General features: G+C 37.6%; 1 protein-coding gene across 4 annotated transcripts in view; it reads left to right on the forward strand.

Annotated features, from left to right (window-relative positions):
- NNT (nicotinamide nucleotide transhydrogenase) overlaps nucleotides 1-24,690 on the forward strand; it is a 43,364-nt gene extending 18,674 nt beyond the window's left edge. For all 4 annotated transcript variants that reach the window (XM_074533084.1, XM_074533082.1, XM_074533081.1 and 1 more), the window contains exons 13-22: nucleotides 19-164; nucleotides 2,330-2,525; nucleotides 3,112-3,345; nucleotides 5,354-5,514; nucleotides 6,418-6,597; nucleotides 10,671-10,830; nucleotides 12,181-12,262; nucleotides 19,764-19,882; nucleotides 20,578-20,693; nucleotides 21,960-24,690. In XM_074533084.1, the coding sequence (XP_074389185.1) occupies nucleotides 19-164; nucleotides 2,330-2,525; nucleotides 3,112-3,345; nucleotides 5,354-5,514; nucleotides 6,418-6,597; nucleotides 10,671-10,830; nucleotides 12,181-12,262; nucleotides 19,764-19,882; nucleotides 20,578-20,693; nucleotides 21,960-22,109 (1,544 nt within the window). In that variant the 3' untranslated portion in view covers nucleotides 22,110-24,690. The remainder of the gene's footprint in view (nucleotides 1-18; nucleotides 165-2,329; nucleotides 2,526-3,111; nucleotides 3,346-5,353; nucleotides 5,515-6,417; nucleotides 6,598-10,670; nucleotides 10,831-12,180; nucleotides 12,263-19,763; nucleotides 19,883-20,577; nucleotides 20,694-21,959) is intronic.
- Nucleotides 24,691-25,592: the final 902 nt, after the last annotated feature.

Genomic DNA, 25,592 nt, shown 5'->3' on the forward strand with positions numbered 1-25,592 from the left:
CTCCTTTACTTTGTCCAGGTGGCTTTTTAGTTACACAGAGAATGCTGGATATGTTCAAACGTCCCACAGACCCTCCTGAGTACAACTACTTGTACCTGCTCCCTGGTGGTGTATTTGTAGGAGGCTATGCAGCTGCTCTCAGCAGTGGCTATTACATTGAACAAGTAAGACGATAACTTCATGGCTCTTAGCCCAGTGCTCAGTGTTATGTTTCTTCATGCCTCTTCGGTGGAGGAGTAGATAACAAATAATCCAAGGTCTTTCCATCAGCTGCATGTTCCCACAAGGCTAATCTGAAGCTGATTAACTGTAAGATTGCAGTCACATAGCTAACATACTTTAAAAGCTCTGTTGTTTGGTTTCGTGTTAACATAGCAGGTGCTTTTATTTATTGGATTGTTTTCCTAAACTGCAGTCTAAATAATACAGTAACTACAGAAATCAGTCTTTGTTTTAAATGTTTCTGAAAGTTCAGCTTGGCATGACAGTTAAAAAAGGATGGAATCAGTTTTCAGTGCAGAGGGATGTACAATATATATATATATATAACTATATATTGTTATATATAGTTATATAAATGGTTATTGTATACTATAACACCTTTTATAGTAAACTTTTGTTTACATTTGTTTTAATAGTAAGAAAAATCACTTTATATTGCCTTGTGCATTTGGAAAAAGTGAATCCAAACATACTGTTATAGCAGAGGTTTGTAATGTATTTGTGTTTTGTCAATTATCTGGACATTTATAGCTCAGTTCATGTAAGTTTGTTTATACTTTTTGCAAACAACAGTTACAGAATGCCACAGAATGATTAATGTAGGAAAAGACCTTTAAGAACATCAAATCCATCTGTCTTGCACTACCACCATGGTCACCACTAAACCATGTCCTCAAGTACCACCACAAGTTTTTTTGAACACTTCCAGGGATGGTGACTCCACTTTTCTAGGCAGCCTGTTCCAAAGTTTCCATGAAAAAAAATGTCCTGATATCTAATATAACCTTCCCCATGAACTTGGGGCCATTTCCTCTTGTCCTCTCGCTTGTTACCTGGGAAATGAGACCAATTCCCACCTGGCTACAATCTCATTTTGAGGAATTGTACAGAGTAATAAAGTCTCCGTTGATCATCCTTTTCTCCAGACTGAACAGCCCCAACTCCTTCCTCATCAGACTTCTGCTCTGGATGCTTCATCAGCTCAGTTGACCTTCTCTTGACTTGCTCTTTATTAGAGTGAGGGGTTGTCCTGGTTTAGGGCAAATTTGTTAAAGAATCTGCAAAGGAGGGCCCCTCCAGAAAGTGAAACCCACACGGCCCCTCCCCCCAACCGGTTCAGGAAAAAATTCTTCGGAGAGAGGTGGAAAGAACCTGTTTATTTGACAGACACAGCACCCCCCAGCACACAAAATGAACAATACCCAATGACACCGCTCTGAGAAAGATGACAAAATCAGAAAGTCTCTTTCTGGGGGTGGTTGCTCTGTTCTCAGTCCCTCCGGCGCTGGGCCAGCTGTTGCAGCCGACCCTTCGGTGTTCCTGGGTCCCAGTTCAGAGCAGGTTCGAGATGGTCACAGAAACAGGAGAGGAGAAACAGTCCAGGATGCAATGTGGACTGTTTAGCTAGAACTAGCTAATAAGCAGAGGCAGAAAGCAGAGCAGAAGCAAGAGCAGAAAAAGAGAGCAAGCAAAAGCAGCAAGCTGAAGCTGGAAGTGAAAAAACAGCTCTGTGTACCACTTTCCTCCATGTCCCTGATAAGAGAAACCCAAACAAAACTTCCACTCTTCAGAGCCGGTCTTAAAGGCACAGAACAGAACAAGCATCATAACGTCACCCCAGGACAGGGGTCCAAAACTAGACATAAGATTCGAGGTGTGGCTTCTCCAGTGCTGACTACAGGGGAGTGATCACAGTTTTACTCCTTCTGGCCACACTCTTGCTAGTAGTTCAGAACTATTAAAGCTATTTCTTAGTTCAAATTTGCCATAAACAAATTATGAAACTATCCTTATAATGAGGAGGACCATATAGTTTTGGATTTGTGTGCTAAAGGAAAGGTTGCTTCTGAACTAATGAGGAAAATTGGTTTGGCTTTAATTAATAGTCATTTTCCAGATTAAAAAGGGTCATCAAGGGAGGGAAAATCTTTATAGATATCACATTTTAATTGGCCAAAACCTCATCCTGTAAAGTTTCTTGACTTCATTTAAGAATTGTGACTTAAACACATTCTGGAGAAATCAGTCATTTTGTGTAATTATCAGAGATGTTTTATAGCAGTGCAATTTGTCACTACTTCATACTGATGTTTTTCTTCCCTTAAAGATGATGTATCTGGGCTCAGGACTGTGCTGTGTTGGTGCCCTGGCTGGTTTGTCTACCCAAGGAACAGCTCGTCTTGGTAATGCTTTGGGTATGATTGGTGTTGCAGGAGGTTTAGCTGCAACTCTTGGAAGCCTTAATCCCACTCCTGCATTGCTGGCGCAGATGTCAGGTGCAATGGCACTTGGTGGGACCATAGGTATGTGTGTGATGAACTAACAATCTATGTTCCATGCATGCGTATATGCAACCTGTATATACAAAAAATACTGTATAGCTCCCAAGTGAATTGACTAACTGACACTTGTGGCTTGTGCAAAATTATTTGGCAAATGTGTGAACAAAATATTGTAACTGTCAGGGCTTTTGTTAATGCTTTACAATGTGGTAAAGAATGTGCTGACTGAAAAGTTGGGACCACATCATCTCTGATAGGAAAACTTGTGTCCAGAGGTAAATGATCTTGCCCAACTTTGTACTTCTGTTCAGTTCCTGACCGAATACTGCCAAATTCTCTCTTTCATACTGTACCTTTGTCACAGAAAACAATGAATTTCTCAATATTTGGTGAAGCTTCTTAGCCCATGATATGCTTTACTCTTTCTATTTTTCATGATGCACAAAATTCACATGTGCAACCTTCGGTTCAATGCCATAGGGATTTCTAGTTGGAAAAGACTTGTGTATGTGTAATCATTGCACACCGAACCATCCTGTACTAATTTCTAGCTGAACAGGTGGGTTGTGTTTTCTAAGACTTCCCTTCTGTCTTCATCTCTCAATAGGTCTGACAATTGCTAAACGCATCCAGATTACAGATCTGCCTCAGCTAGTGGCTGCTTTCCACAGTTTGGTTGGTTTGGCTGCTGTGCTCACCTGTGTAGCAGAGTACATGATTGAATATCCTCACTTCTCCAGCAATCCTGCTGCAAACCTCACCAAGATTGTGGCATATCTTGGCACGTACATTGGTGGAGTGACATTCAGTGGCTCTCTGGTTGCGTATGGAAAACTGCAAGGTGAGACCTCCTGTTCAGAATTAAATATTTGTTAAAGGCTTTTTCTTCCCTCGGGATTTGACTCTACTTTTAGACTGCTATGTAATTGGAAAAAAACCCATTGTATTTTGGTGAAAGTTTAAATGTTTAATTTTTACGAGTACTTTTTTGTTTCTAAGTCTGTTTAATTTGTGTACAGCTTTAATTATGAAAAGTTGTCTTCAGTGCTTTGACATATTATTATTCATCTTGTCTAGAAATAAGTGTTGCTTTGGTGTTAAGACACTACTTGATGCTTTTTCTCAAATTCATTTAATGAACTTTAATGATCACAACTTGTATTTCTGAGCAGAATTTTGATTGAAACTCTCATGTTGCTGTATTCAGTGAGCACTAGTAATACTTCTAGGATTTTGTTCTTAACACTGCAATCTTCATTAAGGTAGGCAGCCTGCAATATTGAGGCTGCCTCACTTTAAACCATTCAGTTCACTGTCTATTTACCTACTGCACAGACTCCATGCTCCATGCCTCTTGCTGTTTTAGCAAATATGTTTTCTAAGTTAAATACTCACTAATTCCTGATTATTAAGCATGTGAAGTTTTCTTTATTGCATTTATTTTTGGTTTTGTAAGCACACAGCTTTTGAGAAGCTGAGGTGATACTTGTACTAAGAATTTCAGGCTAAGAGCTTCCTATTACTAATCCTGTTGTTAACTTTGCAATAGTTCCTTTGGGAAACATCTCTTTGCTTTCTTCAATGTTTGTGAGACCAGCCTTTGAAGGAGGAAATATGACAAGGATGGAAAGCTGTCTTCTCTAATAATCTTTTGAAGGATTTGTCAGTAGTATGTATTTCTGATGTATCTCTGCTAAGTAGTTATTAATTTATTTGTTCTGAGTTATTTTTTCTCTCTCCATTGTACCTCCTCAGTGATTTGTGCGCATGTCCCTGGTAAACTTCACTGCCTGTTTGAGCCTGCTCTCCTATTTTTGTTTACTTTTTTCTTCCTTGCATTTTCATATCAACATGGTATGAAATATGAAGTTTGTCTATATTAGCAAACTACTGATCCTATGGTATGGAAAAGGGTAGTAAGCCACACACTTTGACTCCCCTGGCTGAGACCATTAGTTCATTGTTTCCCTTGAATTCAGCTTTTCTCAAATTTTTATGAGAAAATTAAAATGAATGAAATGAAGATGAATGAAATGAAAATGAATTTTAAATGAGAATTATTTTTTTTTTCAAATCTAAATGAGACACTTATTTCTGATGTAAGTAATTACTGGCAAACTTGCATTGTTTCAACCCTTTGTTATGTGGTTTGAAAAAAACCAAACCCTAGTATGAAATTAATGTGACTGTCTTTTTTAACTGAATCACAGAAATACTGAACCGCCTTTTCCCCTCAAGTTTCTGCAGATGTGGGAAGCTGTGGGAGTTCCGTGTGACTGAGAGTAGTTGTGAAATTAATGCATTTGAAAATAGGAATGTTTTATACTTGGTGTTACCTGTGTAGTCGTATTTTTTTAAGCACACAGTTTTTGAGAGACTGAGATAATCCTTGTGTAGAAGTTCCAGCTAAAAGCTTCTTCTACTGTGTGTCATATTCAACAAAGAATATCAAATTCATCAATATCATATTCATCAAAGAATATCCTTCCACTTTGTCTCCAGGTCATATACAAAGACCTGGAGACAAAGTGGAAGGACTTTGTTGAAGGAAAAATAAAAAGGCTTTTCAAAAGGAAAAGCGATTTTTCTAGCTATTCTGGAGCACTTCAGTGAAAGAAGAAGTAAATACAGTTTAAAGAAGAGTATTTGAGAATCTAGAGGAAGTTTAAATGTCTTGCAGTTCAAAGTCAGCAGAAAATCTCAGCTTCCACTAACTTGTTTTATCTTCTACCCCTCCCTTTTTTTATTTTTTAATTTTTCTTTTGCTGAGTTATTCAGTCTTCTCTGAACGTTAGCAGCAGGCTTCCTTGAGTGTACATGTTCATGTCTGAAAATGTGTTTGATCGCAGGTATCCTGAACTCTGCACCTCTGCTCTTGCCTGGTCGGCATGCATTGAATGCAGGATTGCTGGCTGCCAGCTTTGGTGGGATGATACCTTACATGCTTGATCCTTCTTACACCACGGGAATTACTTGCCTGGGTTCTGTGTCAGCACTCTCAGCCATAATGGTAAGTTAAGGAATTGTAGAAAGTAAAACAAGTTACAAAAGGAGTTTATTCTTCAGTCCTGCAAGTTTCCTCTTTATTCATTATATTTTGCTATCCTGAGTCACAGTGGGCATGGTGCATGCCTGTGTGGTAAGTTGAAGTAGCAAGTAGCAACTGACTTTTCTAGATCTAGGTGTAAACGAGAACTGTTCCAGAGAACTGGAATGTATTTTTATACTTACGTTTTGCAGCTACTGATTAATGAATTTTTTTATGCAACAGAGTGATATTAGAGAAGACTTTTTAGAAAGGTCATCCCTAAAATGCCTGAAAGAGCTCTGATTTACAGATTATTATGATAGCCTCTTGAGATGATGTCCTTGTGTAACTGCTGCCATTCACCTACACCAGTGTATGCCAGTGTTGCAAAATTTACCTTGAATATTGCCATTCTGTAAACTGAGTCTTGCAAGACTGTTCAATATGAATGCCTTAATGGTATGAACAGTTCCATGGAGCTAGTAGGATAATTTTGCAAGTAAAAAAATGTGACTAAGCTGAGCATGAGAATGGTGGGGTACCTTCCTGTTCTCTCTGAAAAGGCAGATTTGGCAAGTTGAATTCTCAGCCTGGATACCTACACTGACAATACTTGAATAGGCTCTAAGTAACTTGATAATTGCTTAGAAAGGCTGTGGATGCCCCATTCATGGATGTGTCCAAGACCAGGTTGGTTGGAGCCCTAAGCAACATGATTTAGTGGGTATTATCCCTGCCCAAGGCAGGGCAGTTTGGACTGGCTGATCTTTAAGGTCTCTTCCAACACAAACCATTCTATATTTATTTTTCAGTGCTGTAGGCTGGTGTTCTCTGGGTGTTCTCCTTAGTGATTGCTGACATTAAGTATTTTCTTTCCTTCTCCAGGGTGTCACTTTAACAGCAGCTATTGGAGGTGCTGATATGCCTGTAGTTATTACTGTCCTGAACAGTTACTCTGGATGGGCTTTGTGTGCTGAGGGCTTTCTCCTGAACAACAACTTGCTGACCATTGTTGGTGCACTCATCGGCTCTTCTGGGGCCATCCTCTCTTACATCATGTGTGTGGTAAGAAGCCAACAGAAACTCTGCTTGTTTGAGTTATGAAAAAGCTTTTTTAACCATGTTTTTAGGAAGATAAGCCATTGGATCTCAAACTGTTACATGTTTATAGACCAGAAAATTCTTGTTTAAAACTGTTGGACTAGATGTCAGTAATTTTTATTTGATTTGGTGAGAGGCATATCTCAAAACTGAGGAAAGCCCTTGCATTGACTTAAGCATTAAGGATTTGTATCTGGGCTCAAAGAAGTATGATTGCTTGTGGTCAGCTATTTTTTTTCCAGTCATACAGCTTCTGAAATGTGGTTAAATTTAAGCTAGATTTAATATGTAGCAGGAGATACTTTAAGAAGTGTGTTCATTGGTCAGGCAGTGATTTGCAGTTTGTTTTTTGGAGTGCAGAAAAGTGTGCCCTTTTCTTCACAGCAGCTACTTTGGAATACCACGGGGTGGCAGCAGGCCTGCATGAGTTCAGTGCTGTGTGTCTGCAAGCTTGAGATTCATCTCGGTGTGAGAGTTGTATTGTGCTATAGTAATGACCTCCTTTTCTCTGCAATATTTGCATAGAGGCCTTGTATTCAAAGATGGAGAGGTAATGGTTTAAAGAAAACAGCTTGCAGCACCACAGCTGCCAACTTTCTCGTTCTCTATGGTGTAATCCTGCTTTGTTTCTGCCCTTATGCTCTTGTGTGATCGGTGCCACTGTTCTCCTGTCTGATGTTTTCCTCTGGTCAGCTCTGACAATCATCTTTTACTTCATCTCCACTGATAAATAGTATTGTTACCATGTTAGGAATGTTCAGTATCGTTCTTTTTCATCATTCTTGAGGAAAAATTTCAGAAAAGCTTAAAAAGGTATTCTTGTAAAACTACATGAAAGTGAGTTAAAATTAACAATTCTAAGTATGAATTGCAAAGAATCTCTCTTGAACATTTTCTGTCTCCTTATCAAAAGGAAATCATATTATGTAGCTCATATATTTAGTTGTATACATTCAGGAATTCAGTCCATGTCAGTGGAAAAATAGTGCTTATGGATAACGCAGGTATAAAACTCTTTTAAGAATCAAATTCTTGTAAACTTCAGGGAAAATGTGAACTGTTTGGTGTGTGTTTACCAGTAATCTATCTATACCTTCATTTTTGTTTTACTCTCTCTTTCCTTTCTAATATTGCTCACTCTCTTAGCACTCACAAGAGAGTTTTGAAATACTTACAGAGTTGGTTGGAGGAGCCTAGGTAAATAGGAAGCCTGAGGGAGTAGCTAGCAAAATAGTTAGGCAGTGACAGAGTGACTTTCCCCAGTGTTTCTCAGATTACAGGAAGTTTAGTTTTTGAGGTAGTGTCTAGAAATATTGTGCTGCTTTATATATGCTTAGACAACTGAAGTTCATAACCAGTAAAATGAAAATTATTTTGTATGATTTCTGCACAATAAGCAGAATAACATGCTCTTAGCCCAGAATTTTTCTTTTCTGCTGTACTTCCTTTAATGGAAATCATTACTTTAGAAAGCATTGTTATAATCAGGGGATTCAGTATCATTGTCTTGAAGCTGCATTTCAGGAGAAGGAAATGCTCAAGAGTTTCAATAAATTCTGCGCTTGGTGTTTCAACCTGTGGAAATGAAGCAAAAGTTTCTCCTTCCCCTTTTTTGTCCTTTTTTTTCCTGTGGGTTTTAGGGTTTTTTGCGGGGGGATTTTTTTGTCGACTTTTTTTGGTTGTTTTTTTCCTTCTTTTTTTTGCTTTTTTGGGTTGGTTTTTTGTTTTTTTTTTGTGGTTTTGTTTTTTTTTTTTGCTTGTTTGGTTTTTGAGTTTTTTAAATTTTCTTTTTTTTGGGTTTTTTTGTTTGTTTGTTTTTTTGTTTGTTTTGGTTTTTCCCCCCTACTTTTTAGTATGATTTCTGTCAAAGCTAGTATATTTATTGATACTTACCTAATTATCCATAGTCAGTCCTGAGTCTTTTAAAGCCTCAGTTGATAACTGAGTTAAAGGCAGGGAATTTAACTTCAAAAAACAAAGGCCTGTACTGTTTGCTTATCCTATGAATTGTGAGTCTTTTAAGACACCAACACAATACATTTTATTCAGAACATTTGATTGTTAGCATGTCCTCGTCACTCCTTTTTTACCCAGAGGTAATACTTGATGATTGCAATTCTGGTATTAGACTCATCATGGGATCCAGAAGAAACTTAAGGTTGAAGAGGAACCATTAACTGGGTTGATGAAACAGAGCAAGAGAGGGGACAAACTGTGTTAGTCTTACAAATTATATGCTGACCGTTCCTGTGTACTAGCTGTGACGTTTCTGTAGGCACAGTGGAAGCACTTGCAGTTCTCAGGATTCAGGTATTTGATTTTCCCTGGACTGTAAGCTCCTGGCCATTGTTGTTATTTGTCTGTGGTCAGCATAGAGGACTTTTTGCCACTAGTTGGATTAACAGTGAGTGATGAAGCTTGCTCTTTATACCTCCGTATTTGTGGTGTGTGGTGGTAAAGAAAGTGGAAGAGGCTACAGAAGAGTTTTCACACTGTCCCAGATATGTTGGTTAATGATTGCTTGATAAAGGTCTTAGCTCTTCTCTGCCTTCCACATTTTCTCTTGGAAGTTCTTGGCTCTTTGCAGTGGAGCCAGGCAAGGGTACTTCAATCTTATGCTTGCTTTTAGCCAATTCCCATATTTCTAATTATATTTTATCTTCTTTTTTTTCCCCTTTGACTTGGTCTAACTGTTGTCTTTTGGTTTAGATATGTGTAGAAAGTGCTGTCCTCCCTACAAGCTTGGCATCTGCAACATCTGCAGAGGGTATTCTTCTGTCTAGGCTGTCTTACCTGACACAACTGCTATAATGTTGAGATAGATGCCAAAGGCAGTGTGTTCTCAGGGTATGTGAAATACTGTGTGCTGTAGACAGTGAAAAATATTGATTTCACCATGTTTGTGTGCATCCCTTACAGTATCTGACACAGTGATGACTTATCAGGAAAAACAGAAGTTCTAACATCATCATTTTGCTTATTTGCTAGGTAATAAATTTCAAAGAGTGGCACACCTTCTGAGACTATGGCAAAAAAACTGTGGAGCTGCATGATTTGAAATGTGGAGAATAGATATCTGGAAGCACAATTTTGTACTTCCTCCTACTCATATTTGTGACTCTCCAGATCCATTCCTAAATTTTGTCATGGCTTCTCAGCTAGTACAGAAGATGTATGACTCATATGTGTAATTAAAGAAGCATTTTATCCTCTTACTTTCCTGCTTCTAAAGTTTTTTATCCCCTGCAGTTACAAGTTTTTCCTATTTCCAGTTATTGACAGATATTACTTTGGGACCACAGTCACGAGCAGGCGTGCCAAAGAAAGCATTTAGCCAATGGCTTTTTCTGGCTATGTGTCTAATGGAGCCAGATTTTCAGGGTGTGTTCTTCTCTTAAACATTCTAGTTAAAATCTCTTGTTTTCCTTTGGTGGTCAGCCAGTAAGTCAATGGTCCCCTTCAGTTCTTTACAATGTGGCTGGTTCAGTGTGGCTGATTAGCTGCTTTTGAGTTTTCCTGTTTTGTTGCTGTAGCAGTTTTGCTTCAGTACTACTTGTAAGAGCTTTGTGGATTCCATGCTGTCATGGAGCAGTGCTGTGCTTACATGTAAATTGGTTAAAAACTATGGAAAATATCTTGCAAAAATGTGTGTGTGTATATGCCAATGTAAAAAAAAATTTTAGAAACTGTCATCAAGCATGCATTCTTTCATATTCTTCCCTTTTAAGAATAAAAAGAGACCAGTATTTGCTATTTGCATAGTTTTGTTCTTTGTTTTAGAGAAATATTGGCGCTCTCCCACTATGTGTGTAATGTAATGTGTTCGAAGCTGATGTTTGGTGATGGCTGTGGTAAATTGTTTTAAAAAGCCTGTTTTAAGAGTCTTTGGATTATAAGAAGGCAAAACCAGCTTATAAAGACTATTTTCAGGAAGTCTTTAATATTTTCAGAAATCTTCTTCAGAAGTTTTCTTTGTGGAGTGTCACCTTTATTTTTGGATTTCATCTGTATATGACCAAAACCATCCTGTCTTTTAGGCTATGAACCGTTCCCTTGCAAATGTGATTCTTGGGGGCTATGGCACTGCATCAACAGCTGGTGGGAAACCCATGGAAATTACTGGAACTCACACAGAAATCAATTTGGACAATGCAGTTGAAATGATAAAAGAAGCTAATAGCATTATTATTACTCCAGGTAAGACTCTCTTGATTTACACAAGATGTTCAGCGGATGTGATTTAAAAATAAAAATCCCAACCAAACAAAAACACAAAACAAACCAGAAAAAGGTAGCAGCAAAGAGGTTGCAGTATGGGAGCAGCATATCAAATGTTGACTGAGTCCATGTGATTTGTTTTTGTTCCCTGGTCAGATATCATTCCCCTGTGCAGAGATGTGTGCCACTTCATTTTTGTTTATGTGTCATCAAAGTTTGTCCTTTTTATTTGCATTTTAAATTCTTCAGAACAAAAGCTATCTTTTGTAAATTAAGTTTACACCACAACAGCTGTACACAAAATTAACTGAATTCCAAGCACAACTACAATACCAATGGTACCAATTTTACCAACAGATCTGTTAAATCCTGAAAGACAGGATTTTGTTTACACTTCTCATGTACTTGTTCAATTCTGCATTTGTTTATGAAAAAGAAAGGCCAAAAACCCCCATCCAGAATGTAGTAAATATAAATACTGTAATTAAAGTAAAACAACCCAACCTGAAAACTAAAGCCTGAATTGTCTGAAATGATTATGTTGGCTGTTCATGTCGTTTAGTAGTATGTTCCCTGAAAGGAAAACTCAGGTAGGGGACAGTTTAGGATTTCTCCTTTAACTAAATGGCATGACTATCATGTTAAACTCATTTTAACACTGGAATGTGAAGAATGCTAAAATACAAAGTTATCTTTCATTTTGCTTCAAGTTTAGAGAGACCATCAGTGAGGTAGGGTTCTAATTTGGTAAGCTACTTTTTTTCCTGATGAAGCTTGCAGTCATCTTCAAGGAGTTTGCGTCTTTCTCCTGTGGTCAAACCTTGAGCACACCATTAATAATACATGTTTTTTATTTTTATCCTTGGCATAGCTGCTCTGATGAATTACCTCAGAGAGACTGAAAAAATTATTTGCTGCTAAAAGCCATATCTAGCTACTAGATTTGCATTAAGCTGATTGAAATTTTGTTGAGGGTAATGGTTGTCAAGTAATCTGACAATCACCCTTTTATGAATTTTTCAAAATACCTGTCTGAAACATCCTTTTCTGATATAGAAAGGAACATGTCTTTTTGTGAGGGCGAAATAAGTGCTTTTGTAGTTTGACTGGTCAAATCACTGCACTGTAAGTGGTCAGGAGATCAAGAAAGAGATTAATTACAGTGGTCAGGCTGGGAATGTGTGAGAATCTGATGTGTGTTTTTTAAATTTCTTTCATTTATTTTTTATTATGAGAACTTCTCTGTGTGTGGAAGGTACACTTATTGTCTGCAACTGGTCTTTCTGCACTAAAACAGGAAAATACGTTAAAATTCTGAAATTCTTTCAGGTTATGGCTTGTGTGCAGCAAAAGCTCAGTACCCAATAGCTGATCTGGTGAAGATGTTGAGAGAACAAGGGAAAAACGTTAGGTAAGTGCTTTTCTTGATGAGAAGTATTACAGGTGGTTTGTTTTGGTTTTTTTCATTCCATTAAAATCGCTAGTTTTGGTTTAATGTTTTTTTCAGCATTGACAGAGGCACAGGATAGCAAAGTTAAAGACGCCTCTGAAGATTGTCTAGTTCATCCAGCCCCCTTACTCAGACCAGGATCAGCTCAAAAAGTTGCCTGGAATGTTGTCCAATTGGATTTTGAATGTCTTGATGGAGACTGACATCTTTTGGGCAGTTTCTTATGATGTTTAGTCATCCTTAGGGTAAAACCAGTTTTTTCTGTGTTGCAATTTGCAGCTGTTGCCTCTTGCCCGTTCCCTGGATATCCCTGAGAAGAATTTGGCTCTATCTTTTTTATTGCCCTTCATCTATATTTATACACAGCGATAAGATTCCATTGATCCTTCTCTTCTGCAGGCAGAAGAATCCCAGATTTCAGTCTCTCCTCTTGTGGCAGATAGTCCTAACCATTAAGCAACTTACACCTACACGTATGGGGCTCCTGTAAGATTTTGCTCTTGCAGGCAAGACTGCTATTAGAGTTCGTTGAGCATCTCATGAAAGGATTATGGGAGTGCATGTCTCCAGTCGCCTGAATTTATTCTGCTGGAGTGCTATTCCAAAAAACAGAGATAATTCTTAGGTTTCCAGTATTGGCCTCAAGTCTCCTTTCCTCCTTCACTTTTTCTGTAGACCTTATATATTCTGAAAGTACTGGAAAGCAAACATTATGTCTGTCTTGCTGATTGTTTGAAATTTTGCTTGTTTTCTATTTATGATAACTTAATATTTTAAAATCAATCAAGGCTCAGTTTTCATTTCAAACAAGGTATTTTGGGAGATGCTGGTTAGCCAGACTCATTCTCTGATTTCCATATGTTTATTTCAATTAGATGGTGACTTCCCTTTGGAATCATTCCTCTAGTAATTAGGGTTTTTTGGTTTTGTTTTTCTTCTTCCACTACTTTTCCAACCTTATTAAAAAGTTGCATGTAAGCTTTTGCAGCATATTACAGCATTGTGTTGGGTAACAGTAGAGTTCTAGGGTTTAGCAGCAATAACTTGTTAGTGTTTAACCAGAATTTTGTATATAAAATTGCTTTATGGATGTATTTGTTTGTGCATGAGAAATGAATGTGTGTGGTGGTGTATTTGCTTCCTGGAGCAGTCTTCACACCTTGATTCTCCATGTTTAGCAACGGCTCTGTGTGTGTCCAGATCGCATTTGAGGGCGCTTAGTTTTGCAACAAAAAAACCCTTTCATGGCTAATGCGATGACAGTCATACACTTCTGGCTTTCCTTTCAGTGCTTCCGTGGGGGGTTAGCTCTTTTTTGACCAACCTTGGTGAAATAAAAAAAAGAAAAAAAATTGGTTTTGCCTTTTATGTTGGCTTTGCAGGAGAGAAAAGTGAATGAGTTCTTGAAATAAATGGCTTATACTTAAAATGAATCAGTTTCAGGAAGGGATGACTGCAGTGGTTACCTAGTATTTTAATGAAAGAAATCTGTATTTACAGTTTGTGGTAATTCAGGCCTTTCATCACTTTGCTGGGCTCCCATGGTGTTCATTGAGTGCAGCTGTTGTCCTCTGGTTTCAGTAGGCCTGGAGTGCCTCGGGACCCTAATGCACTCACCATCCAGATGTAGTGACACTCTCACACACGCTGTGGAGGGCTGCCAGCATGGACACAGGATTGCATCAGTCTGTAATGCCCATCGTGTGCCAAGAAAAATTGCGACTGTCATATGGTCTGGTTTTTTGTTTCATGGCTCACCACTGATCCAGAGAAGCTGTTGTTTTAATTTGCTTTGCCTATAGCCATAACATTCTCATTGAAGACCGCAGATTATATAACATGATGCATAACCTTTGACTAGGATTTAAATTTAGAAATACAGGAGAGATTTTGGAAACTTTAGACTGTTTTAGTTACTCAGTTGCTTAGCTAGCATCATCGCTCACTTGAGATGGTCTTGCAGCAGATCACATCTTTAATGCATTAGTAAAGTCACAGAGAAAGCTGGATATTACTGAGCCTTGAGTATAGCTTTCCCTTGTCAGGGATGGATAAACAACAAAACTTTTTATAGGCTAAATCCCATAGCCCCCTGAATCTCTTGGCCTTGGAGAGGAAATGGCTGTCCTACAACTGGTGTTGTATTTCTGCAAAGTTAGAAGTAAATAAATTGTTGAAAGTTCTTGCCTCACTGAAGTTCATCAGTAATGCTGAAGTTCACATGTAATGTTGTTTGTAGAACTCTGGTTGTGAAATTCTGATTTTTCCTATATAATAAAACTAAATTCTGTAACAATTTTATATATAGAAACATAATTACAATCTAAAACTGTATGTTCTCATATATGCAAGGGTTGTTGATGCTCTCATATCCACATCCAGTTAACTGTCCTAGTTTTTACCACAGTATAACTTTCTTGAGACATTTGCTGTCAGTGTGTTTAGTTCTCCTGCATAATAAGATGTTCTTAATAAGAAAAATGCATTTTGGTATGGAAGGACTCTTAAAATTATGCTTTGTGTAGACTTTCTAAATAATTACGTAGTTAATAAGTTGATTTTCTAGGAATTCATAGTTGAGGGACATGCACATTGCCTCTTTAGCAGCTTTTCAAAATAGTTGCTAGGAAGTTAGTGTTCTGGTTTGGTTTTTTTTACCTTTTTAAAGGTAGATATCTTGAAGGACTTGGCTTTCTGTCTTTTGGTGCTGGAGAATGTAATTACTTTTGAACAACATGAAAACAATTTCTACATTTTTGAAAATATGGTAGTATTGATTTAATGTTGTACCTGTGTTTTTAAGTTTTTCTTATTGATATGTCAGTGGTTGAACTCTAATCAGATGTGTTTAGTGTTCTGATTTTTTTCTCCACTCTTTAATTTCTTGTAAGTAATAGAATGTGTGCATGAGTATCAGTTACACATTTATCTTCAAATAAATAAATAAGCCTGATTACCTAAAACTATTTATGGTATCAATTTAAAACCATCATCTGTTATGGCTCTACAAGAAAATCTAGAAGAATTTTTAAGGATGAGCTGTTAAGATGCTGTCCCAAGCAGCCTTAACACATTGTGTAGCTCATGTGCAAGACGGAAATTACTGTCACTGATGAGAGGCAGCTTAAGGACAATGTGTGCTGGTGCAGGTTTCTGGGAAGCTGAGTTATTATACACAGTATGAAAACACAAACTGTACCTGTGTGTCAGTTCTTGGTTTGTGGTAATCAGCTTTGGTGTATGGGTTCTGAATTATTAATGCTGCACATGAAGGGACAGCTGAAGTCCATCAGGTCTGTTTCGCTCCAGTGCTTTATTTCTATAGTTAGAACTTGCAAACCATGCAGTGCCTAATGGCTTCTGCAAGGATGCAGCTGTAACTGTGTTCTGGGGGAGTATTGTAGGTGGGCTGTTGGTTTCATATTCGTCAGCTCACCTCTGGATGACCTTACTAGGTCAGTATATGATGCTTTGTGGAAGCAGGGTCTTGTTTTTTGCCTGTAGTTGGGTTCTTGGGAAGGCTACTGCACAGAGCTAAGATCCATCTGCATCTTGACCCTGCTGTCATATACCATAGTGATTGGAAATAGGGAGCCGGTGTCAGCCCTTACTTTAGTATGTGTAATTTAGCTGTCTAACTTAATTTAAATTTAACTGGCTTGATTGCAGCAGAGCCACCAAGCTTGATCCATGCCATAGGACTGGTTTTGGGGGCATCTGTTGCCTTCAGCATGACAGTAAGTCTAAGCTAGCTGGGTTAGCTTGTAACCTGCAGTTGTCCATACTTATGATAAACATTATACTCTTAAGTCATTCCGCACTGCAACTGTTGTTATATGGCAGGATTCAAGATGTGGAATACTTGAATGATGTACTTCTCTGTTCATATAGTTTGTTGGTGGCTTTTTTTCCCTTCCCGTTACCTTGAGTGATGGATTCCTGTTTTTACTGAAAACAGAGCTGAAGAGTGGTGTCTAAATAAAGTGAATGAGATGTGAGAACCTGTTAGTGAAGCCAAGCCCTTGGGCAAATATGACATTTAAATTGTTGAGTAAGTTCACTTAGGCACCAGGCAGATGCTACTTGGCTCTGCCCAGCTCTGGTATAATGACAGGAACGCTGTCTTCACATTGATGAAGTGATCCTGAAACACTTTTGTGCTGGGTTAGGTGCTGCTATTGTGAGCCAGCTCTTTCACTTTTGATTACAAGAATGTTATTTGGCCAGCTGTAATAAAGATAGATACTGACTTTATGAGCTGTATGAAAAGTAATTTCTATTTTGAGATATTTCAATAATTTTTCATGCTATAGCTGTCTTTTTGATATTGCTGAGTTCGTGCTACTTCAGCCACCTTCAGTCCTTTCTATCCCTCTCAACTCCAAATGCAGTTTTCTGTGCTGAAAGTGCTATATATGTCAGGAGTTTTAGATATCTAGTCTTTAAAATAAAATGCTGCACTTTTATATTACTTAAAAAAGTTCAAAACATAAACTTGTGCGCTGTGTTGTCTTTATCAAACTATAAAACTAAAAGGTATTCAGTAGAGGCTGGTTAAAAGAGTTGAATATCCTTGCCTTAAGCTGTTTACCTATCAAGTGTGAGTAGCAAGGTGATGTACACTTACTTCAGTATTTGACAATCGTTGGTGGTAAGCAAGCGCCACATTATGTTTTCAAAGTCAAAAGAAAATTGAATTCTGTTGAATTCTGTGTTTCAGAAATACTAGAATAATGTTTCAAGTCATACACAACATGGCTGTGACTGTGTGTTGTGGTTTAAGATTTCTTCTTGATTTATAAACAAACCAACCAACCTAAGGGAGTTCCTGCATTACTGATGACAAAAGAGTATCAAAGAAACTTTGCAATTTTTCACTTGAAAGCATTTTTGCCATAAAACATGTTTCCCTTTTAAAATAATATGTGTTAAATTTTTGAATATGAATGAGGTTCATGTTAGGAACATCTGAGACGGCATATGTAACAAAATGTTCCTGAGGAAATGCACATAACTTTGAAGAACTGCTGCTGTTGTGAGTTGGAAGCAAGATTGCTGCTTTTATTTGACCCATTAGGAGCCATCAGGGATTTTTAGTATTTATTTTGCACAGTTACCTGAATTCTGAATCCTGCCTTCTACTGGATAGGCTGATTTCAGTCCAGAACTGAGTAAGTGTTACCTTGTGACATAGTGAGAGTCTTAGAGAAGCTGTAATTTTAAATTACTCTTTTTTTTACATTCTTGCACATCCAGTTTTGAGTAGTACTGGCAAACTACTGTCATATTTGGTTAACAGACTCTTACAAGCAGACTTTTGGGAGTCGCTTCAATATTTGTCCAAAAAAGCTTTTTGTATGAGCAGCTTTCTCAAACTTTTTGAATACACAGTATGTGGTTTCAAGCAGAGTCTGTCAGAAGTCTGTAACTACTGATGGTTCATGCCATAACTCTTCCTCTATGAAGATAATTTGTCCCTTTCTTTTCTTCTTTCCTTGCCTCTTGCCAGTAATGGCGAAGTCAAAGGTGAAATTCATTCTCTTGGCAGCTTAAATTTTGGCTTTCCAGCCCTTAAAATAAGATTGTATGTGTATATAGTACTTAATAGAAACCTCACGAGTGTTTTGTTTTGTGTATTGCCAAAGCAGCTTTGGTCACAAAGGCACTCAAATAATTTTATTAGACACAAAAGAGAATTTTGTTGGAAAATCTATTTTCACTGCCAGAGGAGTGATGAGTTTCTCAAGGGTACTTCAGAATAAAAGTTCTCCTACTGTTCTGTTAGTGATCAAATTTGGTACACTTAAGATCTATCTGCAGTACTACACATGGCTTGTGTTACTGAGTGGTGTGAAACATAAGCTGTTAGTAATTTGTGCTGTATGTTTGCTCTCCTTCTGATTCTAGGTATTAGCCTTTGCAACAGGGTCCCAAATGTTTACTAGCTGAATACGATCTATTCCTGTTCTTCTTTAAAAGCATTCCTTCTAAAACTAGCTTTTAACCTATTCTTTGACCTAGAGCTTAAAGCTGTATTATATCTAGTATTATGTGGATTAATCATATGTCCTTAATTTTGTTGCTGGAGTTCCAATTGTCTTGTATTTTATTGTATTAATGTTGCCTTGATGATGGAGTGCTCAGTTGCCCATTTAAGGATGTATTTGTTCAGTCTTTAATTCACAAGTGATCTGTGTTGATTGGACTGTGACTTGTGGTCCGTCAGTCATTCCCATTGCAGTGGAGTTGAAAATAGAAGCATATGACTATCTATCTGTCATGGCAAATTGATTTTTAGTAATTCTCTCCTTTCTGAAGAATTCTGAATTACTTTCATTTAATTCCTGACTTACTTGGATTTCTGTTCAGAAATTTCTCTTCCAAAATCCAATAATTCAAAAATCCAAGTTTTTTTTTACTATTTTCCTTCTTTTCCAAAGTATCTGTAGACTTCTGAATTAAACATAATCTTCAGCCCCATACAATCTTAATCTGAGGCACTTCTGGCGTGCATGAGTCAGCATTGCTTCTGGTGATAGCTTCAGAGATGGAAAGACAGAAAGTGCACATGACAGTAGACATGGATATGGCTTGCTTGTAAGGGCCAGTAGATGATCAGAAGAGTAAAAACAGGAAACAGATTTGCTTCTAACCAAATACGTCTTTGGTTTGCAGCGAAACCAGCTTAACATCTCCATTCTGGCTTTTTCAGGTTTTTAGTCTTAGGGAGCTGCATACATACATGCCTGAGCACCAGAGGTCTGTTGGTCTGTCTGAAGCTTTAGTAACTTATGAGCAGTGTAATCTCTCTATGTTATTTTTGAGCTGTTCTGAAAACATTTTAAAAAATGTTTATGCTTAAACTGTTAGTTTTTTAGCTCTTTACCTTTTCACTCCCCATCCTTTTTTTTGGTCCCCTTTTCATTTACTCCTAAAGTCAATCCGGAGAAGAAAGTGGCATGTTAACCTAATTCAGCTAGACATTCTCTTGTGCTTGAAGTCTTGTGCTGTTAATTTTTCCGTTGGATTGAAAGTGTTCATACAAGTGTTTCTTGTACATACTCTAGACATACCTGAGTAATAACGTCATTTGTTAAGGGCATCTCTAGGTCTAGGAGTAGTTTTGCTTCAGAAAGGTGGCATGGTCTCTGGCCTTTCTCATGGCAATTTTATTTAAACAGTGTGGTGTTTTCAGTGATGTAAAGGACCTGAAAAACATACTAATGTGGATGGTAGTTTTGGAGTTAAAAGGATCATTTGTAAAAGTCCAAAAGAATCTGTCACAAAGTTTGAAATACAGTACTGCTTGGAAGGTGAACTGTTAAATTTTAACAGATTCTTTTCATTAATTGTCATTTGTGCTTATACTTAAGAGCTTCTCACCCTTCTAAGTCACGGGTGATAGTTTTAATGTATAAAACACAGTAGTCCAAACTTACTAAAGGAGTTTCTTCCCTTTTAGGTTTGGTATTCACCCTGTGGCTGGCCGTATGCCTGGTCAGCTGAACGTACTGCTAGCAGAAGCTGGTGTTCCCTATGATATTGTACTGGAAATGGATGAAATCAATGAAGACTTCCCAGGTTAGCACATGAGCCGTAAGCTTCCACTAGATTGAATGATTGATTTGCTTCTGTTTTTGCACTGCACAGGGATTTTAACAATAGAAAGTCAAGAAGTCAAGCCATTCAGTTTCTTTTGTAGAGGACTAGAGGTCTTTTGGTGGGAGGTGTGGGTAGGGGGAGCTTTTTTTGAATTGCTTGTAGCTGTGAAGTAAATGGCAAATGCTATATCCTTATTATCTCCGTTACTGCCCTGTCCTTGCAGAGCAAAATTATTATTACTTCTTTAGCTCAGTTATTGTTAATGACATGACTTGACCCTGTCATGTACAGCATTGTGCTGGCAACTTCTTGCTTTTTTTACATTTTTATTTAAAAGGCAGAAGTTTGCTGCTGAAAGTTTTTCAGAAAAATATTCAAAAGAAAAGCCAGGCACAAAAAAATTTGAAAGTGATGTGTGTATTCAACCACATTTAAATATCAGAAGGTTTTAAATTTTGTGTGGCAGGGTTGAATTGGATTGTGAATGTGTGTAGTTTGTTAGCGGTAGCTGGCAGCACATTTGAACTCTCACATATAATTGGCTTGAGAAGTTTGTAAAATACTTGTGAGCATACTTAACCATTAGGGGTCCTTCTGCCTAGAATGTGCATCAGCCTCAATGTTTCAGTTTCAGATAATTTTTCATCAGTGTTGTTTTCTTTGTCTTGCTGCAGAGACTGACTTGGTTCTTGTAATTGGTGCAAATGATACAGTTAATTCAGCAGCTCAGGAAGATCCGAACTCTATCATAGCTGGAATGCCAGTTCTTGAGGTCTGGAAGTCCAAACAGGTGAGATTAATGGAGTTGAATTATCACCTACCTTTAGCAAGCTTTTAAAAATATGGTTTGTAGGATAAGCTAACAGGATTTTTCCACTATTCTGGTTTCCACAAGAAGCTTTTCTTCAGGTTGTCCAACAAAATGGTTAGTGCCTTGCAAGTGTGATGCACTTTTCATGATTATAGAATCATCATCAAGTGCTTTAGTGAGACCAATGATGACTGCAATAGAAAAGATCAATTAGGCTGCTTCTACTAGAATGTGATTAGAATAAATGGTGGTCTGCTTATATCCACAGCCCTGAAATATTTCTGTACTCATAGCTGTTTTGTTAAGTTTATAGTTGACAAGTTTAATACTGAGGTAGAAATACAAGAATGAATAGTATGCTTAAATAAAATAAAATAATAAAATAACAAATAATAAATAAAATAATAAAATAATAAATAGTAATTAAAAACCAACAAACATCTCTCACAAAAAAAACAAACAAAACCCCTAAAAAATGCATGACTGAGACAAGTAGAGCCCTTAGACTGTCCAAGTTGAACCAACAGTGTAGTTACTTTACCAGTTTTGCTCTGACCTAAAGTACATATAGTGTTTCCTTGGCGTGAAATCTTTGATACTTTGTTTTGAATGAAGTCCTGGCCTCAGTTGTTCTCTGGGTTATCCATTCAAGTTCTCAGACATATACATTCATCAGCAGTGTGTGTAGCTATGGATTGCAATTTGAGAAATAAAAATGGACACAGTTAAGATAAAGTTTCTCAGTTTCTCTGCTAAAGATGCCATGGTTAACTAATTTTACACTCAATAGGTAAAACTCGCTATTTTTTTTAATGTCCTATGTATGAAGTAATACAGATGAATGGTAAAGAGACAGTTGCACCAAGTATTGGTGTGAACACTTATCTGAATTTTGTTGCTATCAGGGAATTTAACACTTCAAAATTAAAGTTTCAAAACACTTCAATGTTATGGTCATTAGTAGACATGCCATGCTTTGGCTTTATTACATGGAATAAAGTAAATGCATGTGCAGTGTCCACAATCTCTTAATCTGAAATATAACATTGTTTTTAACAAGAAAATGTTTCTGAAATTGGTCTGGATATCAATTCATCTTCTATATTAAAATTTGAAATACAATTTCATAACAGTGAGCGCTCTGTTTTGGTCAGAGGTTTCTCTTTATTTGTTGGTTTTGTGTTGCCTTTGTGGAAGGGTGGTGGCTGTGCTTTGCTGTTTCAAACATGAACTCTTTATGTGCAGGTCATTGTGATGAAGAGATCTCTGGGAGTTGGTTATGCAGCGGTGGACAATCCCATCTTCTACAAGCCCAATACTGCCATGTTGTTGGGAGATGCTAAAAAGACCTGTGATGCCCTGCAGGCCAAAGTCAGGGAATCGTACCAAAGCTAAATACTGATTTATATTCTGCTCATATTTCTGACTACAGTTTTGTCACAGAGGTCACAGAAAATGAGAGGTGGAAGCATCTCTCAATATCCTAAGGCAGCTGGCTTTTAGAGAAGACTGCATTGTCTCCTAGGAGATGTAGTTCAGTCAGGGGATATAGACTTTTATAAAAGATGGGCAGATTAGCCCTTCAAACTAAATCTCCAATGAGACAATGCATAAAAGAATAAAAATGTTTTTTTTTAAGGTCAACATTGTGCTGTTACAAGAAGAACCTAATAACTCATGGTCATCTTTAAGTAGTTACTGACTTCCTCCTCCTTACTGTCTGTAGTTCTGTCATGGAAATTCACTAAAAAATACTGTGCCAAAACTGTATTCAGTCTTATCATCAAAGCTGTTTTTTGGCTGGTATGGACAATGCAACTTTTGATTTCATCAAAACTTAAAAATAAATTTCAAACAGATGCAAGAAGAAGAAAATCCTTGCATGTCCCTTAGAACTCAGGACATTCTCTGGGCTAGATGTGTACATGATTTGAGATTTAAGCATAATGTTCTTTTTCTTTTGGGGATTGTATGGATGCTGTGAATCAGGAACATTTTAGGAAAGTTACTTTACTTTAAAATGCGGTTCCACTTTTTATGGTGTGCACTTATGTTAAATGAAACACAGGATATCAGGCACTTGCCAAATAATCTTCAAGTCTGACAAGGAAATGCACATTTACTTGCACTGCTTACCTATTTTAAGCAGCTGCTAAATTGTCCATCATTTCCAGTCCTTGCCTTTTTAAGTGTCTGAGAAAAAATATGGTCCAGTTCTGCACAGGCAGAATGTCTTTCATACCTATCTGTTCACAGAATTTGGACCACAGTGTTTCAGTTTGTTCACTTAGCTTTTAATTGTACTTACTACTTTAGTAGTAGTGATGCTTAGTGATGCTTTCTTAATTAATATTGTTGTGATGCTGAAAAAAACACATTTGAATTCTCACTTTCTATTCTGCTCTTGTGAGATCCCACCTGGAATGCTGTCTTCAGCTCTGGGGCCCCCAACACAAGAAAGATGTTGACCTGTTGGAACAAATGCAGAGGAGGCCACTAAGCTGATCACAGGCCCTGAGCAGCTCTCCTGTGTGCACAGGCTGAGAGAGCTGGGCCTGCTCAGCAGGGAGCAGAGAAGGCATCCCTGACACATTGTAGCACTTTCCAGTACCTAAAAGGGACCCCAACGAGGGCGGGAGAAGGACTTTTCACACTGGCATGTAGTGACAGGACAGAGGGGATTGATTCATACTAACAGAGGACAGGTTTAGACTAGATGTTAAGAAATTCTTTGCTGTGGGAGTGATGAGGCAGTGGAACAGGTTCCCCATCCCTGGAATTGCTCATGACCAGGGCCATATGGGGCTCTGAGCAGCCTGGTCTTGCAGAAGGTTCCCTGCCCATGGGGTTCCAATTGCACCTGGATGGTCTTTAAGGTCCCTTACAGCCCAAGCCATTCTGTGCTTCTATATTTAAGATACTGAAGTTCATTAGAAGTTTTTTCTATTGTTTGGGCAGCGCAGAAACATACTAAGCTTAAAATCCAGTGCTTTGATTGCTTTTGCTAATTTAATTAAAAGCACTGTTTAATTTCCATAATAAGTCCAGCAAATTTAAATTATGACATAGATTGCCATTTCATTTTTATTCTGGTAAGTATCCTTGACTGAAATTCAAATATTTGCCTAATAACATGAATTTGTCATATTTCCATAATGATATAGCAACTGTCCATGGTGAAAAGGCAAAAAAGAAATCACTGTCTTTGTGTTAGAGAAGACAAACTATTATGAAGAAAGTCTTGAAATTAATCCATTTTGGTTGAGAGAACAAGCATTTTTTTATTACACCATGCATAGAGACCTCATATAAAATACAGCATTTCTTCTTGGCTACCTCTGTTTTTATGTGAAGATCACTTAAAACACAGATTTTGAACAGGTGATACATTAAAAATGTAACAATATACAGCAGATCTGTCATTTTTGCAGATCTCTTTTCTATGATTTGACATAAATTTTTTCATGCAAGCCCTGTGTTGTATACTGCAGGAAAAGGCTTGTAATTGAATTTTAGTTTATAACACTGTGACAGCTATATTTGAATGTAGCATGTATAGCTTCTCAATTTCATTGTATTCAACTTTTCCTTCAGGTCTTTAAAAAACAGGAGGGAAATGGGAGAAGAGAAAAGACAAAGAATTAATTCTCCATATCCCTCCCAACTAAGCAAAAGAAAAAAAGGGGATTTGAAGGGATCTAACATGCTGAACCATTAATTTTTGTCTTGTGAAACTTGAAGTATCCAGCTGCAGTATGCATCATGTCTCTGTTCATAGAGAGCTAATAAAAGATCTAGCTTTTCTTTAAAAAATAGCAAATGAGGGAGGGGGAACACTTTTTCATTTGTATTTGGAGAAAAACCCCATTCTGTTACTTTGTGTAAGTAGTGCCATGGTTCTCTTTAACATATGCTTTACCGTGGAACACTAGATAATTGCTGAAGTGCTAATAAAAAGCCAGTTATTTTTCTCTGATCACTATGTTTGTTTTCTTCTGTTGTTTTTCCTGAGTAGTTAACTAGTCCAGTGTTACTTTTGAAAATTAAAATAATCAAGCTGCCACCAAAGGATATTGAGATTGAAGGCTGTAGTGAATGGAAATCATAATAAAATATTCTTTTTCTTTTTTCTTTTCTAATTGCATTCGTTCTTTGCATTTTTTCATTCTAGGTTTGATTGTCACCTGACCATAGCAATTTCACTTAGCTTTTCTAGTGAATGAAAAGGGTTATACAACTGAGAGTGATTGAACAAGATATGTGTTGCTTTTTTGAGATTAAAGAAGATAAAAGAAAAGCTATAATAACTGACTAGTTAATTACCTGAGTAGTTAATTTTCTGGTGGCTGCTGTGTGAGATGAATATTATCCCTTTGAGCCAGATACCATGTAGATTTGCTTCCACTGTTTTTTAGTTCTGCAAGACTGTTGAGTTGATTGCTGTGATTCCGGTTTCTACCTTCAGAGTGGTAAGTGAATAATTTTAGCCATCTGACAGTCTGTTCAGTAATATCTCAAGTCTGACAATGCAGCTTTCGTGTTTTCCTCAAGCTTTGGTGAAGCCCAGACTGGAAGTCTCTTCCAGAGGCTGCAGCCTGGCATTGGCCCATGAAGTAACCTGTCTTCCCTCTTAATGGAAGAAGGGAAGCATATACAGAGAGCCTGCAGGTTTGTAGTGTGACAGAGGGTAAAGATTAGTCTATGTCATGTGGATCTGACTGCTGCTTTGAAGATTTTCCTCTCTCTACCCTATCTCCAACCTCTTATTATCACCCAAGTGTTTGCTCTAGTCTGACTCAAGCAGGCTATGAAAATCTGATCAGGTCATGGCAAAGCAGTGCAGCAAGAACAAGAGTACTTGTCTCTGTTCAGCTGTGC

This window comes from Zonotrichia albicollis, chromosome Z (genome assembly GCF_047830755.1).
Source record: "Zonotrichia albicollis isolate bZonAlb1 chromosome Z, bZonAlb1.hap1, whole genome shotgun sequence".
In the NCBI taxonomy this organism is placed as follows: Eukaryota; Metazoa; Chordata; class Aves; order Passeriformes; family Passerellidae; genus Zonotrichia; species Zonotrichia albicollis.